We start from the raw sequence: 17,521 nt of genomic DNA on the forward strand, positions 1-17,521 counted from the left end.
CTTATTAATAAAGAATATGATTCAACTCTCTAAGAATGACAAGATTCACTCCAAGTAAGATAAGATTCACTCCATTTAATAAAGAATATGATTCCCCGAATGCAGCTGAGATAGGCTCCAGCACCCCCCTGCAGAGTCTTGTCAACCAAGACAGCTCCACGGCATCCAGAGCCCCGAGTAAATATGGTCGTGGAAGTGAGGACCAGCTCTATAGCCTCGGTAGCCAGACTACATGTGTCTTGTGGACTTGGAGAAGGCATTCGACCGTGTCCTTCGGAAAGTGCTCCAGGAATATGAGGTGTTGGACTGTCTTGATTCTGGCGGTCCGCTTCCAATGAGGGTTGGATACGCCAGGGCTGCCCTTTGTCACCAATTCTGTTCATTCCACTTATGGACCAAAATTCTAGGCGCAATCAGGATTAGTAGTTCTCTGCTCTTAGCTGATGATGTGGTCCTGCTGGCTTCATCTGGCCGTGATCTTCAGCTCTCAGTGGATCAGTTTGCAGCGTAATGTGAATCGACCGGGATGAGAATCACCATCTCCATGTCCAAGTCCGTGGTTCTCGCCTGGAAAAGGATGGAGTGCTGTCTCCTGCCCCAGGTGGAGGAGTTGGACGAAGTGGCCGGGAAGAGGGTAGTCTGGGTTTCTCTGCTTATTAATAAAGAATATGATTCAACTCTCTAAGAATGACAAGATTCACTCCAAGTAAGATAAGATTCACTCCATTTAATAAAGAATATGATTCCCCGAATGCAGCTGAGATAGGCTCCAGCACCCCCCTGCAGAGTCTTGTCAACCAAGACAGCTCCACGGCATCCAGAGCCCCGAGTAAATATGGTCGTGGAAGTGAGGACCAGCTCTATAGCCTCGGTAGCCAGACTACATGTGTCTTGTGGACTTGGAGAAGGCATTCGACCGTGTCCTTCGGAAAGTGCTCCAGGAATATGAGGTGTTGGACTGTCTTGATTCTGGCGGTCCGCTTCCAATGAGGGTTGGATACGCCAGGGCTGCCCTTTGTCACCAATTCTGTTCATTCCACTTATGGACCAAAATTCTAGGCGCAATCAGGATTAGTAGTTCTCTGCTCTTAGCTGATGATGTGGTCCTGCTGGCTTCATCTGGCCGTGATCTTCAGCTCTCAGTGGATCAGTTTGCAGCGTAATGTGAATCGACCGGGATGAGAATCACCATCTCCATGTCCAAGTCCGTGGTTCTCGCCTGGAAAAGGATGGAGTGCTGTCTCCTGCCCCAGGTGGAGGAGTTGGACGAAGTGGCCGGGAAGAGGGTAGTCTGGGTTTCTCTGCTTATTAATAAAGAATATGATTCAACTCTCTAAGAATGACAAGATTCACTCCAAGTAAGATAAGATTCACTCCATTTAATAAAGAATATGATTCCCCGAATGCAGCTGAGATAGGCTACAGCACCCCCCTGCAGAGTCTTGTCAACCAAGACAGCTCCACGGCATCCAGAGCCCCGAGGAAATATGGTCGTGGAACTGAGGACCAGCTCTATAGCCTCGGCAGCCAGTCTACATGTGTCTTGTGGACTTGGAGAAGGCATTCGACCGTGTCCTTCGGAAAGTGCTCCAGGAATATGAGGTGTTGGACTGTCTTGATTCTGGCGGTCCGCATTGCCGGCAATAGGTCGGACCTGAAGATTCACTCCATTTAATAAAGAATATGATTCCCCGAATGCAGCTGAGATAGGCTCCAGCACCCCCCTGCAGAGTCTTGTCAACCAAGACAGCTCCACGGCATCCAGAGCCCCGAGGAAATATGGTCGTGGAACTGAGGACCAGCTCTATAGTCTCGGCAGCCAGTCTACATGTGTCTTGTGGACTTGGAGAAGGCATTCGACCGTGTCCTTCGGAAAGTGCTCCAGGAATATGAGGTGTTGGACTGTCTTGATTCTGGCGGTCCGCATTGCCGGCAGTATGTCGGACCTGTTTCCAATGAGGGTTGGATACGCCAGGGCTGCCCTTTGTCACCAATTCTGTTCATTCCACTTATGGACCAAAATTCTAGGCGCAATCAGGATTAGTAGTTCTCTGCTCTTAGCTGATGATGTGGTCCTGCTGGCTTCATCTGGCCGTGATCTTCAGTTCTCAGTGGATCAGTTTGCAGCAGAATGTGAAGCGACTGGGATGAGAACCATGGACTTGGACATGGAGATGGCGGAGTGCCGTCTCCTGCCCCAGGTGGAGGAGTTAGACGAAGTGGCCGGGAAGAGGGAAGTCTGGGCTTCTCTGCTTATTAATAAAGGATATGATTCAACTCTCTAAGAATGACAGGATTCACTCCAAGTAAGGTAAGATTCACTCCATTTAATAAAGAATATGAATTCCCCGACATGCAGCTGAGATAGGCTCCAGCACCCCCTTGCAGGGTCTTGTCAACCAAGACAGCTCCACGGCATCCAGAGCCCCGAGGAAATATGGTCGTGGAACTGAGGACCAGCTCTATAGCCTCGGCAGCCAGTCTACATGTGTCTTGTGGACTTGAAGAAGGCATTCGACCGTGTCCTTCGGAAAGTGCTCCAGGAATATGAGGTGTTGGACTGTCTTGATTCTGGCGGTCCGCATTGCCGGCAGTAAGTCGGACCTGTTTCCAATGAGGGTTGGATACGCCAGGGCTGCCCTTTGTCACCAATTCTGTTCATTCCACTTATGGACCAAATTTCTAGGCGCAATCAGGATTAGTAGTTCTCTGCTCTTTGCTGATGATGTGGTCCTGCTGGCTTCATCTGGCCGTGATCTTCAGCTCTCAGTGGATCAGTTTGCAGCAGAATGTGAAGCGACTGGGATGAGAATCACCATCTCCATGTCCAAGTCCGTGGTTCTCGCCTGGAGAAGGGTGGAGTACCGTCTCCTGCCCCAAGTGGAGGAGTTGGACGAAGTGGCCGGGGAGAGGGAAGTCTGGGCTTCTCTGCTTATCAATAAATAATATGATTCAACTCTCTAAGAATGACAGGATTCACTCCAAGTATGATAAGATTCACTCCATTTAATAAAGAATACTATTCCCCGAATGCAGCTGAGATAGGCTCCAGCACCCCCCTGCAGAGTCTTGTCAACCAAGACAGCTCCACGGCATCCAGAGCCCCGAGGAAATATGGTCGTGGAACTGAGGACCAGCTCTATAGTTTCTGCAGCCAGTCTACATGTGTCTTGTGGACTTGGAGAAGGCATTCGACCGTGTCCTTTGGAAAGTGCTCCAGGAATATGAGGTGTTGGACTGTCTTGATTCTGGCGGTCTGCATTGCTGGCAGTAAGTCGGACCTGCTTCCAATGAGGGTTGGATACGCCAGGGCTGCCCTTTGTCACCAATTCTGTTCATTCCACTTATGGATCAAATTTCTAGGCGCAATCAGTATTAGTAGTTATCTGCTCTTTGCTGATGATGTGGTCCTGCTGGCTTCATCCGGCCGTGATCTTCAGCTCTCAGTGGATCAGTTTGCAGCAGAATGTGAAGCGACTGGGATGAGAACCATGGACTTGGACACGGAGATGGTGGAGTGCCGTCTCCTGCCCCAGGTGGAGGAGTTAGACGAAGTGGCCGGGAACAGGGAAGTCTGGGCTTCTCTGCTTATTAATAAAGAATATGATTCAACTCTCTTAAGAATGACAGGATTCACTCCAAGTAAGATAAGATTCACTCCATTTAATAAAGAATATGATTCCCCGAATGCAGCTGAGATAGGCTCCAGCACCCCCCTGTAGAGTCTTGTCAACCAAGACAGCTCCACGGCATCCAGAGCCCCGAGGAAATATGGTCGTGGAACTGAGGACCAGCTCTATAGCCTCGGCAGCCAGTCTACATGTGTCTTGTGGACTTGGAGAAGGCATTCGACCGTGTCCTTCGGAAAGTGCTCCAGGAATATGAGGTGTTGGACTGTCTTGATTCTGGCGGTCCGTATTGCCGGCAATAAGTCGGACCTGTTTCCAATGAGGGTTGGATACGCCAGGATCACTCCATTTAATAAAGAATATGATTCCCCGAATGCAGCTGAGATAATAAAATGAAAAACGTGTAATATGACAACACGGTTGTACTTTTACAAGAGAAAAGTCAAAGGCGTGATATTACAAGTTTATTCTGATAAAATTGGAATATTGCCTGGATTTTACAAGAACAATATCATAAGACGACAAATATATTCTGGTAATATAATGGGGAGAATAACACAATAAAAAGAAAGTTTATGACCAATAGGGATGGGTATATCGCACAAATATGAACCGATACGGTACCAATTTCTGGTAGCCGGGAATCGAAACTGGTACTACAAGGTACCAATTTCTGGTAGTAACTGTTAATTTGTTTGATAAATAAAATCTAATTTTTTTAATTTAACATTTGCCATTGAGCTGATAATGAAACTGTGCTGTGCAGTTGTTACGTCTTGTTTTCTGACTTTCATTTTCAAGTATTATATAGCATTTGCATGCAGTTGCAATTCCAAGCAGTAGCATTTAGCCTACAGTGCATGTTGCGGCGGTCAGGAAGTAGTCTTTGCCATTAGTTTTAATGTGCCAGTCTTGTCTTTTGTTGAGTCCCACAAAGGATGCTAAATGTGACATAAAGTTAAAGTTAAAGTACCAATGATTGTCACACACACACACTAGTTGTGGCGAAATTATTCTCTGTATTTGACCCATCACCCTTTGGTCACCCCCTGGGAGGTGAGGGGAGCAGTGGGCAGCAGCGGTGGCCGCGCCCCGGAATCATTTTTGGTGATTTAACCCCCAATTCCAACCCTTGATGCTGAGTGCCAAGCAGGGAGGTAATGGCTCCCATTTTTTTTATAGTCTTTGGTATGACTCGGGGTTTGAACTCAAGACCTAACCACTAGGACATAAAAGGACTACAGATGGAAATTAGCATGGTGCTAAATCCGGTGCAGCCATCTTTTTAATTTAACTGCACATTGTCCTTCAAATAACCAAATACAAACAAAGTGTTTGCACTGTAAGTATTGTACTTACTACACACCAACTGTTTTATTGTAACCTGCATCTTAGTTTGGAGGTGTTGAAATCATACTTGCCAACCTTGAGACCTCCGATTTCGGGAGGTGTGGGGTGGGGGCGTGGTCGGGGTGGGGCGGGGCGTGGTTGGGGGCGTGGTTAAGAGGGGAGGAGTATATTGACAGCTAGAATTCACCAAGTCAAGTATTTCATACATATATAAATATATAATATAATATATCAATTATCTAAACACAGTTTTGTTTGCATATTTTCAGGATATATATATATATATATATATATATATATATATAAATATATATATATAAATATATATATATAAATATATATATAAATATATATATATATATATATATATGTATATATATATATATATATATATATATATATATATATATATATATATATATATACATATATATATATATATATATATATATATATATATATCCTGAAAATATGCAAACAAAACTGTGTTTAGATAATTGAAACTTCAAACTTGCATAAATAAATATTAAGGAATATAACATAACTTGGCTTCTGAGAGTTTCAAAATGTAATGAATAAAATGCTAAAGTTGTTAATAAACAAGCAATTATTTTAATAATTAAATATGGTCATTTTAAATGAATTATTATGATAATTTAAAATCAATTATTTCAAATATGTTTATTTTAATGTGTAATTCTATGGCTGGATGTAATAAGGAGTCAGGAAAAAATACAAATAAAAATACAATTAATTTTGATGTTTTTAGCAAAATATAGTAAACATGTATTTATTTATTTTTTTTAAAATTAATAAATATATTTATTTTTAGGTAAGATAAACACAATAATACAATTTATCTCTAGTCTGGATGATTTAGTTCTTGTCACCCTGTTGTCCTCCCGTCATGAAAAAAGGCTGTCCTCACTCAGGTCCGCATGGAGCTGGAGGGGGCGTGGCTTCTAGCTCCGGCTGAAAATCGGGAGATTTTCGGGAGAATATTTGTCCCGGGAGGTTTTCGGGAGAGGCGCTGAATTTCGGGAGTCTCCCGGAAAATTCGGGAGGGTTGGCAAGTATGGTTGAAATCGCCATGTAAAATCAGTAATGCTAATCAGTAGCATTTATATGGCAAATCCCATGTAAATTAGCATCGAGCTAGTGGACTTTAGGACCAAATTCGGTACTTATTGCTTTAACATTTGTTTCTTTAACTTACACATGCATGCACTTACTTGTAAGAAAAGGCGACTATCCCAAGAGACAGAAGGAGGACCATGACACCCGACACGGTGGCGACGATGCCGGAGGAGGACACCTCAGAGCCTGAAACAATGGATGACTTAGCAAGCCAGTGGGTCAGCTTCAAACCATGAAACTCTGCGTTTGTTAGCGACGCACCCATGTCCACGCTGACTCTGGCGCTGGCGACGGCCAGGCTGACGTCGTTGGCCACGGACACGTTGATGCAGTAGACGCCCGAGCTGTTGAAGAAGTGATGCAGCACCATGTTGCACTCTTTGGAGGGCTCCACCATGTTGCACGTGGCGTGGATGGGCGTCAAACACTCGGCATCCAGGATCACACTGCACACCTCTTTGGGGGAGCTGGGTGGTGAGGCCAAATACAGACATGAAGACGTTTGTTCAGTCAATTACAAAGCCGCACGTTGTGTAAATGGTAAATGAAAAGAGAATACAACAAATCCTTTTCAACTTATATTCAATTGAATAGACTGCAAAGACAAGATATTTCACGTTCACACTGAGAAACTTCTTTTTTTTTTTTTGCAAATAATCATTAACTTAGAATTTGATGCAACAAAGTTGTCACAGGGGCATTTTTACCACTGTGTTACATGGCCTTTCCTTTTAACAACACTCAGTAAACGTTTAAGAACTGAGGAGACACATTTTTGAAGTGGAATTCTTTCCCATTCTTGCTTGATGTACAGCTTAAGTTGTTCAACAGTCTCCCTTCTCATATTTTAGCCTTCAACATTTTCAATGGGAGGACAGGTCTGGACTACAGGCAGGCCAGTCTAGTATCCGCACTCTTTTACTACGAAGCCACGCTGTTGTAACACGTGGCTTGGCATTGTCTTGCTGAAATAAGCAGGGGCGTCCATGATAACGTTGCTTGGATGGCAACATATGTTGCTCCAAAACCTTTCAGCATTAATGGTGCCTTCACAGATGTGTAAGTTACCCATGCCTTGGCCACTAATACACCCCCATACCATCACACATGCTGGCTTTTGAACAGTCCGGATCGTTCGGTTCCTCTTTGGTCCGGAGGACACGACGTCCACAGTTTCCAAAAACGATTTGAAATGTGCACTCGTCAGACCACAGAACACTTTTCCACTTTGCATCAGTCCATCTTAGATGAGCTCGGGCCCAGAGAAGCCGGCGGCGTTTCTGGGTGTTGTTGATAAATGGCTTTGGTTTTGCATAGTGGAGTTTTAACTTGCACTTACAGATGTAGCGACCAACTGTAGTTACTGACAGTGGTTTTCTGAAGTGTTCCTGAGCCCATGTGGTGATATCCTTCACACACTGATGTCGCTTGTCCCCTGAGGGATCGAAGGTCAGGGGCATTGCCGCTTACGTGCAGTGATTTCCCCAGATCCTCTGAACCTTTTGATGATATTACGGAGCGTAGATGGTGAAATCCCTAAATTCCTTGCAATAGCTGCTTGAGAAATGTTGTTCTTAAACTGTTTGCTCAGGCATTTGTTGACAAAGTGGTGACCCTCGCCCCGTCCTTGTTTGTGAATGACTGAACATTTCATGGAATCTGCTTTTATACCCAATCATGGCACCCACCTGTTCCCAATTAGCCTGTTCACCTGTGGGATGTTCCAAATAAGTCTTTGATGAGCATCCCTCAACTTTATCAGTCTTTTTTGCCACTAGTGCCAGCTTTTTTGAAACATGTTGCAGGCATCAAATTCCAAATGAGCTAATATTTGCAAAAAAAAAAGAAGTTTACCAGTGTGAACATGAAATATCTTGTCTTTGCAGTCTATTCAATTGAATATAAGTTGAAAAGGATTTACAAATCATTGTACTTGTTTTTATTAACCATTTACACAACGTGACAAGTTTGACACTGGAACAGACTATTTCTAGTTTCCATGGATGCACATTCACCTTCCCTGGCAGGTTACAGTGAGGTCAATAGCGTTGTTGTTCATTCCCGGTGTTGCCGTGACGCTGTTGTCCATCCGAACGATCTCCACTTTCTGGAGGGCCTCTGAAAGCAAAGACCAGGTCAGCTGTAGTGTCACAGGTTGATTGGGAGAATGCACAGAGAGCGTTCAGGACCCACCAACCACTTGAATGTCAGCACAGAAGGAACCGTATCGATAAACCACGCAGCCCCCCTCTGTCGGTTTGTCCTCCGCTTCCCTTTTGGAGATGAGGACCACAGCAGATTGGCCCGTCCGTATCATCGGACGCTTTACCGCTAGACAGGAATCAATCAATCAATCAATCAATCGATCACATTAAAGTCCACGACTGCATTAAAGTACACATTGCAATTGAACTCAATGCAGCACCAGATAAAATGGCACAATTCATCTAATACAAAAGTTAAATAAAATCGATTTAAAATAAAATAAAATAAATGGAATAATATAAAATAGACTTAAAGTCAATTTAATTGAATTAAATAACAACACCAAAATAGATTTAAATTGAGTTAATTGAATTAAATAACAATTACATTGAACATATTTAAATTTATTTCACTGAAATGTTATTTAATTGAAAAAGTATCATATATATATATATATATATATATATATATATATATATATATATATATATATATATATATATATATATATATATATATATATATATATAATACAAATTTAAAAAAACATTTAAATTGAATTAAATAACAATACAATTAAACATATTCACATTTAATTCAATCAAATATAATTTAATTGAAAAAGCAACATATATATATATATATATATATATATATATATATATATATATATATATATATATATATATATATATATATATATATATATATATATATATACATATATATATATATATATATATTTTAATTTTTTTTTTAATTTTAAAGAAACAAATATTAAAGCAACAGGTAACATATATACAGTATATGTTACATTTTCAATAAAATTTAATTTTATTGAATTGAATTTAAATATGTTAATGTTATTGTTATTTAATTCTATTTAAATCTATTCTTTTATTTGTACTATATATTCATATATATATGTATATATATATATATATATATATATATATATATATATATATATATATATATATATATATATATATACATATATGTATATATATGTATATATACATATATGTATATATGTGTATATATACATATAGGTATATATATGTATTTATATATACATACATATATATGCATATATATGTATGTATATATATGTATATATACACACATATATATGCATATATATATGTATATATATATATATATACATATATATATACATATATATACACACATATATATGCATATATATGTATGTATATATATACATATGTATGTATATATATATATATATACACATATATATGCATATATTGTATATGTATGTATATATACACATATGTATATATATACACATATATATGCATATATATGTATGTATATATATACATACAGTACATATATACATATATACTGTATATATATATACATATATATATATATATATATATATATATATATATATATATATATATATATATATACATATATATATATATATATATATATATATATATATATATATATATATATATATATATATATGAATTGAACTGAATTAATGATATTATGATGGTGCTGCATTTTGAAAGTGTAAATATTGCAACTTGTCTATGAGTCCAAATTAAATTGAATAGAATTAGGGAAAATATACAATAAAAATAATTTCGCAATCAAAATAAATAAATAAATAGATATTATCTTAAAAAGTATGTCACGTATTTGTATTGCGGTTCTCCACAGTTGAGAATGGGCCCATTACACAGGTAATGCATGTTGTAGGTGCCAGCCCATGCGTGTTTCAAGTCACGTGGTGCGTGTGTGGGCGTCTAAGTCACGTGGTGCGTGTGTGGGCGTCTATTCCCAGAACGGAAGTTGTCAGAGGCGGTCACTATTAAGGTGTTTTTACCTGCACTTATGGTTGGAAAGAGGAGAGTGTAGAGCTGGGTAGCCATCATTTTATTGGACCCTTTAATTACATGCCGTGTAGAGACAAACCCATCAAGTTTATGATGGTAAATATAGACTTTTTTTTTTTTTTTTTTTTTTTTATCAAACAGGAAGTACCAAACCCATGCTTTTACTCTGAAGCGACAGGCCGTTTTGGAGTCGTAACACATTTATTTTAAATGTCATTAAGATTATTGAAAACATTAACAGAAATCGGTTTTGATCCAAATAAATAATTTACTTTTTTTATTTTCTAAAACATATTTTAATTGGTAAGATGTTGACTGAAATACACTTAAACATTTTTTATATTTTCACTAAAATTATATTTATGTAGAAATATATTTATTAGAACTAAACATATGGGAAATATGATCATATTAAATTTTTTTCATTTCATTTTTTATCTTTATTGATGAGCATGGAGCAATAATTACTTTTATATGGTTCCTTGCCCAATTAAGGGCTGAAGGGTACTAATTAATAATAATACATTGCTAATAAGTACTACTGTGATTCATTTGTTCAACAAAATCGAATATCTAACACGTACAAGCGGCTGTCGCAATTCTTACCTTCCGCCACCGCGTCGCTGCTCGTTTCCTCCATTAGCAAGTTGGAGGCGGGATTGGCGGGCCCCTCGTAGTGGACAGGGGAGGGGCTATCTGAGGGTCCGACTCGGGCGCGGTGAGCTGTTGAGGACTCGTCCTCGCCGTTGTCCTCCTCGGTGTCCAGCGGAAGGGCATTGGTCCTCAAGGCAGCAGCAGCCACTGTGCACACACATTCTTATATGTATTTGTTACCTTCTTGAGACCTGAGAAAAATGCCTACCTCTTTAAGACCAGCCTTTCTAGATATATAAAGATGTGTATTTACAACATTAATAATATATACATACTATGCACATATGTGAAGTGAAGTGAATCATATTTATATAGCGCTTTTCTCTAGTGACTCAAAGCGCTTTTACATAGTGAAACCCAATATCTAAGTTACATTAAACCCTGTGTGGGTGGCACTGGGAGCAGGTGGGTAAAGTGTCTTGCCCAAGGACACAACGGCAGTGACTAGGATGGCGGAAGCGGGGATCGAACCTGGAACCCTCAAGTTGCTGGGACGGCCTCTCTACCAGCCGAGCTATACCGCCCCCTATATATAAAAAAGGTAAGCTTTTAGTTAATAATTAAAAAAAAAAAAGTTTTTCTTTGTTATTTCATATGTTGACCAGAGGGGGAGCACTTTTAAAAGCGACACACAGTCAATTTGACAAATCCCTCCTTTTTGGGACCACCCTCATTTTGATAGATGTCACCACAAATGAGACATTGTCTATTAGATGCAATGTTATTGAGACCATGATTTATGTCATTACTTGTTCACACCTCCTCATATGGAAGCTACTTTTCCTTCTTCATGTCTCAAGAAGGCTAGAAATACAAGAACACACACATACACACGCACACACATTCTTGTATTTGTTAACTTCTTGAGACCTGAGAAAAATGCCTACCGCTTTAAGACCAGCCTTTCTAGATATGTAAAAATGTGTATTTACAACATTAATAATATATACATACTATGCAAATATAAAATAAGTAAGCTTTTAGTTAATTATTTTTTTCAAACATTTTTCTTTGTTTTTTTCATATGTTGACCAGAGGGGGAGCACTTTTAAAAGCGACACAGTCAATTTGAAGAATCCCTCCTTTTTGGGACTACCCTCATTTTGATAGATGTCACCAGCAGGGGTGCAAATGAGACATTGTCTATTAGATGCAATGTTATTGGGACCATGATTTATGTCATCACTTGTTCACACCTCCTCATATGGAAGCGACTTTTCCTTATTTTTAACCTGCCCATTGTACAGCACTTTGGCTACCCCTGTGGTAAATTTTAAATGTGCTTTATAAATAAAGTTGATTTGATTATTGATGTCTCAAGAAGGTTAGTAATACAAGAACACACACACACACACACACACACACACACACACACACACACACACACACACACACACACAGATTCTGGTATTTGTTACCTTCTTGAGACCTCTGAAAAATGCCTACCTCTTTAGAACCACCCTTTTTAGATATATACAGACTTGTGTTTACAACATTAATAATATATACATACTATGCAAATATAAATATAATATATATGGAATTATAATATATATATTTTTTTAAGTTTTTTTTTTGGTTTCTTCACATATTGACCAGAGGGGGGCGACTTTTATAAGCGACACGCAGTCAATTTGAAAAATTCCTCCTTTTTGGGACCACCCTCATTTTGATAGATATCACCACCAAATGAGATTATATGCAATGGTTTTCTGTATTGGGACCATGATTTATGTCATCACTTGTTCACACCTCCTCATATGGAAGATACTTTTCCTTCATGTCTCAAGAAGGTTAGTAATACAAGAACACACACACACACACACACACACACACACACACACACACACACACACACACACACACACACACACACACACACACACACACACACACACACACACACACACACACACACATTCTTGTATTTGGTACCTTCTTGAGACCTCCAAAAAATGCCTACCTCTTTAGGACCACCCTTTCTAGATATATAAAGACTTATATTTACAACATTAATAATATATACATACTATGCACATATAAAAAAAGGAAAGCTTTTAGTTAATTATTTTTTTTTAAAGTTTTTCTTAGTTTTTTCATATGTTGACCAGAGGGGGAGCACTTTTAAAAGCGACACACAGTTAATTTGAAAAATCCTTCCTTTTTGGAACCACCCTCATTTTGATAGATATCACCAGCAGGGGTGTAAATGAGATTATATGCAATGGTTTTCTGTATTGGGACCATGATTTATGTCATCACTTGTTCACACCTCCTCATATGGAAGCTACTTTTCCTTCATGTCTCAAGAAGGTTAGTAATACAAGAACACACACACACATTCTTGTATTTGTTACCTTCTTGAGACCTCCAAAAAAAATGCCTACCTCTTTAGGACCACCCTTTCTAGATATATAAAGACTTATATTTACAACATTAATAATATATATATACTATGCACATATAAAAAAAGGTAAGCTTTTACTTAATTTTTTTTTTTTTTTAATTTTTCTTAGTTTTTTCATATGTTGACCAGAGGGGGAGCACTTTTAAAAGCGACAAACAGTCAATGTGAAAAATCCCTCCTTTTTGGGACCACCCTCATTTTGATAGATATCACCACCAGGGGTGCAAATGAGATTATATGCAATGGTTTTCTGTATTGGGACCATGATGTATGTCATCACTTGTACACACCTCCTCATATGGAAGCTACTTTTCCTTCATGTCTCAAGAAGGTTAGTAATACAAGAACACACACACACACACACACACACACACACACACACACACACACACACACACACACACACACACACACACATTCTTGTATTTGGTACCTTCTTGAGACCTCCAAAAAATTCCTACCTCTTTAGGACCACCCTTTCTAGATATATAAAGACTTATATTTACAACATTAATAATATATACATACTATGCACGTATAAAAAAAGGTAAGCTTTTAGTTAATTATTTTTTTAAACAGTTTTTCTTAGTTTTTTCATATGTTGACCAGAGGGGGAGCACTTTTAAAAGCGACACACAGTCAATTTGACAAATCCCTCCTTTTTGGGACCACCCTCATTTTGATAGATATCACCACCAGGGGTGCAAATGAGACATTCTCTATTAGATGCAATGGTTTTGGTCCTAACTTGTTCACCGGTCCTCATATGGAAGCTACTTTTCCTTGTGGATGTCTCAAGAAGGGTAGACATACAAGAACACACACACACACACACACACGGTCAATGACAATCAGCTGATTGACATCATCACATGGCCTCCGTAGACCAAATGATGTCATTTCTTTCCCTGATTACCTGAGGTTGCCCGATGCCCGGGCGGCGCGGGGGCCTCCGTCGTGGTCTCCGCGGGGGGCTTGCAAGCCTCGTCGGGGATGACGGCCTGCACCACCACGTGGGGCTTGAAGGAGCCGGAGCTGACGTAGGTGTGAGTGACGGTCCTCTCCCTGGAGATGAGAGCGCCGCTGCTGTCCCCGAAGTCCCAGTTGAAGGTGACGTCGGCACTGCTCAGGTACAGGCTGGGGTCGTGCAGCGTGACGCTGAAGGCGATGGCCCGGTTCAGCACGAAGCTCAGGTCTCCTGCCAGAACGTCGTCCACCTGGTCCATGGCGACGGCAAACGGGATTTGATCTGAAGGGGACAAAAATGTTCAGGATTGTCGTTTAAAGTTGCGTGTTATCTTCGGTAGAGAGGGGGAAAAGTGTGTTGATGACTGCACTTCATCTTCAACCTGAGTCTGAATTTAGAAAGGATACCAGCGCTATGGAAAACTATAGTGCCCAAGAAACCCATCAGGGTTGTCCTGATACCAATAATTTGGCACCGGTACCTATTTCGATAATTTTCTAAATAAAGGGGACCACAAAATATGGCATTATTGGCTTTATTTTAACAAAAAATCTTAGGGTACATGTCTCTTATTTTAATTGAAGAACAATTTAGTCCTAATGCTGTCTTTAAGTTGAAAAGGAGTGGTAATTATTATTATTATTATTATTTTTTGGCAAAATTAAGTGACCACAATTATTAATTAGGATCATGACATAATAACTGGAGTGGCACGGACACGTTTGTTACTGAACACAATTTTACCACGCTTCCGCCTTTGTATCCGTCCATCCATCCATCCATTTTCTACCGCTTATTCCCTTCGGGGTCGGGGGGCGCTGGAGCCTATCTCAGCTACAATCGGGCGGAAGGCGGGGTACACCACCCGTATTAAATATTATTTGATATATTGACAAATGTCGTGTTTTAGACTGCAATATTGGTCAATTAAAGACACTTATAACATATGTATAGTTTGAGCTAGGGTTGTCCCAATACCCATATTTTAGTACCGGTACCAAAATGTATTTCTATATTTTTTTGGTACTTTCCGAAATAAAGGGGACGACAAAAAATGTCATTATTGTCTTTATTTTAAGAAAAAATCTTAGTGTACATGAAACATATGTTTATTATTGTAATTTAGTCCTTAAATAAAATAGTGAACATACTAGACAACTTGTCTTTTAGTAGTAAGTAAACAAACAAAGACTCCTAATTATGCAGTAACATATTGTGTCATTTATACACCTATTATTTTGTCAACATTATAAAGGACAAGCTGTAAAAAATGATTATTAATCTACTTGTTTATTTACTGTTAACATCTGCTTATTTTCTGTTTCAACATGTTCTATCTACACTTCTGTTAAAATGTAAAAATCACTTATTCTTCTCTTCTTTGATACTTTACATTGGTTTTGGATGATACCACACATTTAGGTATCGATGCGATACCAAGTAGTTACAGGATCATACATTGGTCATATTCAAAGTCCTCGTGTGTCCAGTGACATATTTCCTGACTTCATAAACATGATATGAATTTAAAAAAAATGAACAAAAAAATTTGTGACGATAAAAAATATTGATGTAATCATAGTAGTATCGACTAGATACACTACTGTACTTGGTATCATTACAGTGGATGTCAGGTGTGGATCCACCCATGGCATTTGTTTACATTGTGACGCCGGTGAGCTATTGTATCCTCCTACGGTGTGTAGTGAAGCATGTTTACCCATTCCTCGTCCTCCAGTGATAATGGTACTTGTAAAAACTCACTTTATTTGTCGCCATGGAGGCGATGATTAGTGACTTAAAGCACCTCTTCCTGAGGGTGTTTCAGTGTTATAACTTCACCTTTTAGGCCAAAATGCGTCCATTCTCCCTTTTCTGTCTACACACTGTGTCTGCTTGTAAGTACTCTGTGTGTGTGCGCTGCCAAACATGCTCCTCTGCTCGTAAAATCAGCAATGTTATGACGTGACGACGACCCGCCATCATGCCCGTTAACTATTCAAACTCATCATACTGCCGTCCTGTGGAGTTGCTCAGAAACAGGAGGTTGCCTACAGCCACGCAGCCTTACCGGTGATGGAGAACTGGGTGGAGGCGTATCCCAGAGGAATGAACTTCTCCTTGCTCCTGTAGTGGTAGATGACAATGTCCATGGCGTAGGAGCCCAGCGGCATGTCGTCCGTGTCGATGGTCAGGGAGGACGAGGGACCGTCTGCCACCTGCCAGTACTCACCTGCCGGGGGGGGGGGGGGGGGGGGGGGGGGGGGGGTGCATGTTTGTCATAAGGAGGTCCAAACATTATGGCTTAACAACACCTACGTACCCCGGGTCTTCCACACAAACACATAACTGGGCTTCTTGTCCTTCTTAATGGGGGTCCCATCAGGGAAGACCGCCTCCCAGTCGCTGGTCAGTCTTGGGAAGACCGACTGGGACTTCAGGTGCTTTGTCCCTGCAGGAGGTGCCAGAACGTAAAACAATGAACGGACCTAATTGGCATACTTGCCAACCTTGAGACCTCCGAATTCGGGAGATGGGGTGGAGGGTGGGGGGGTTGGTGGTAGCAGAGGTGTATATTGTAGCATCCTGGAAGAGTTAGTGCTGCAAGGGATTCTGGGTATTTGTTCTGTTGTGTTACGGTGCGGATGTTCTCCCGAAATGTGTTTGTCATTCTTGTTTGGTGCGGGTTCACAGTGTGGCGCATATTTGTAACAGTGTTAAAGTTGTTTATACGGCCACCCTCAGTGTGACCTCTATGGCTGTTGATCAAGTATGCGTTGCATTCACTTGTGTGTGTGTGTGTGTGTGTAAGAGCCGCATATGCAGGCCCGGCCCTAACCAATCTGGCGCCCTAGGCAAGATTTTAGGTGGCGCCCCCCCACCTCGGCAGTGAAGTGTATATACTCACAAGAACCCGAATAGCTTTGTCTTTGACCTTTTTTTTTTTTTACTTACAACTATACCTAATATATAAAGGGGTGGAAAAGTGACGATTACCTGCAGGGCAAACATTAGCTAACCAGAAGGCAATAACAATGTAAACAAAAAACACCTGCTTGAGAGAGACCTAATACAAACATTTATATGCACATACAACACTTAGAACTTTTAGCATATCAGTATGTGGAATTAAATTATGGAATAGATTAAGTAAAAAAGTTAAAAATTGTACTGATATGATCCAGTTTAAGAGGTTGTTCAAAATAATAGTGCTTACAGAGTACAAAGAAGAAGAATTATGAGAAATACTTTCAACCTTATTGAAAATAAGATATTCTTCATCTCAGTATGTTAA

The 17,521-nt window shown here is 39.8% G+C and overlaps 1 protein-coding gene across 1 annotated transcript in view; it reads right to left on the reverse strand.

Moving 5' to 3' along the window:
- Positions 1 to 17,521, reverse strand: part of pmelb (premelanosome protein b) — a 33,784-nt gene that overhangs the window by 2,844 nt on the left and 13,419 nt on the right. The window contains exons 5-12 of the mRNA XM_061925450.2: positions 16,550 to 16,678; positions 16,298 to 16,459; positions 14,176 to 14,508; positions 10,805 to 10,999; positions 8,310 to 8,447; positions 8,132 to 8,234; positions 6,378 to 6,583; positions 6,212 to 6,302 (exon numbers count right to left, since the gene is read on the reverse strand). Coding sequence (XP_061781434.1) covers positions 6,212 to 6,302; positions 6,378 to 6,583; positions 8,132 to 8,234; positions 8,310 to 8,447; positions 10,805 to 10,999; positions 14,176 to 14,508; positions 16,298 to 16,459; positions 16,550 to 16,678 — 1,357 coding nt within the window. The remainder of the gene's footprint in view (positions 1 to 6,211; positions 6,303 to 6,377; positions 6,584 to 8,131; positions 8,235 to 8,309; positions 8,448 to 10,804; positions 11,000 to 14,175; positions 14,509 to 16,297; positions 16,460 to 16,549; positions 16,679 to 17,521) is intronic.

Source organism: Nerophis lumbriciformis, linkage group LG01 (assembly GCF_033978685.3).
Source record: "Nerophis lumbriciformis linkage group LG01, RoL_Nlum_v2.1, whole genome shotgun sequence".
Classification (NCBI taxonomy): domain Eukaryota; kingdom Metazoa; phylum Chordata; class Actinopteri; order Syngnathiformes; family Syngnathidae; genus Nerophis; species Nerophis lumbriciformis.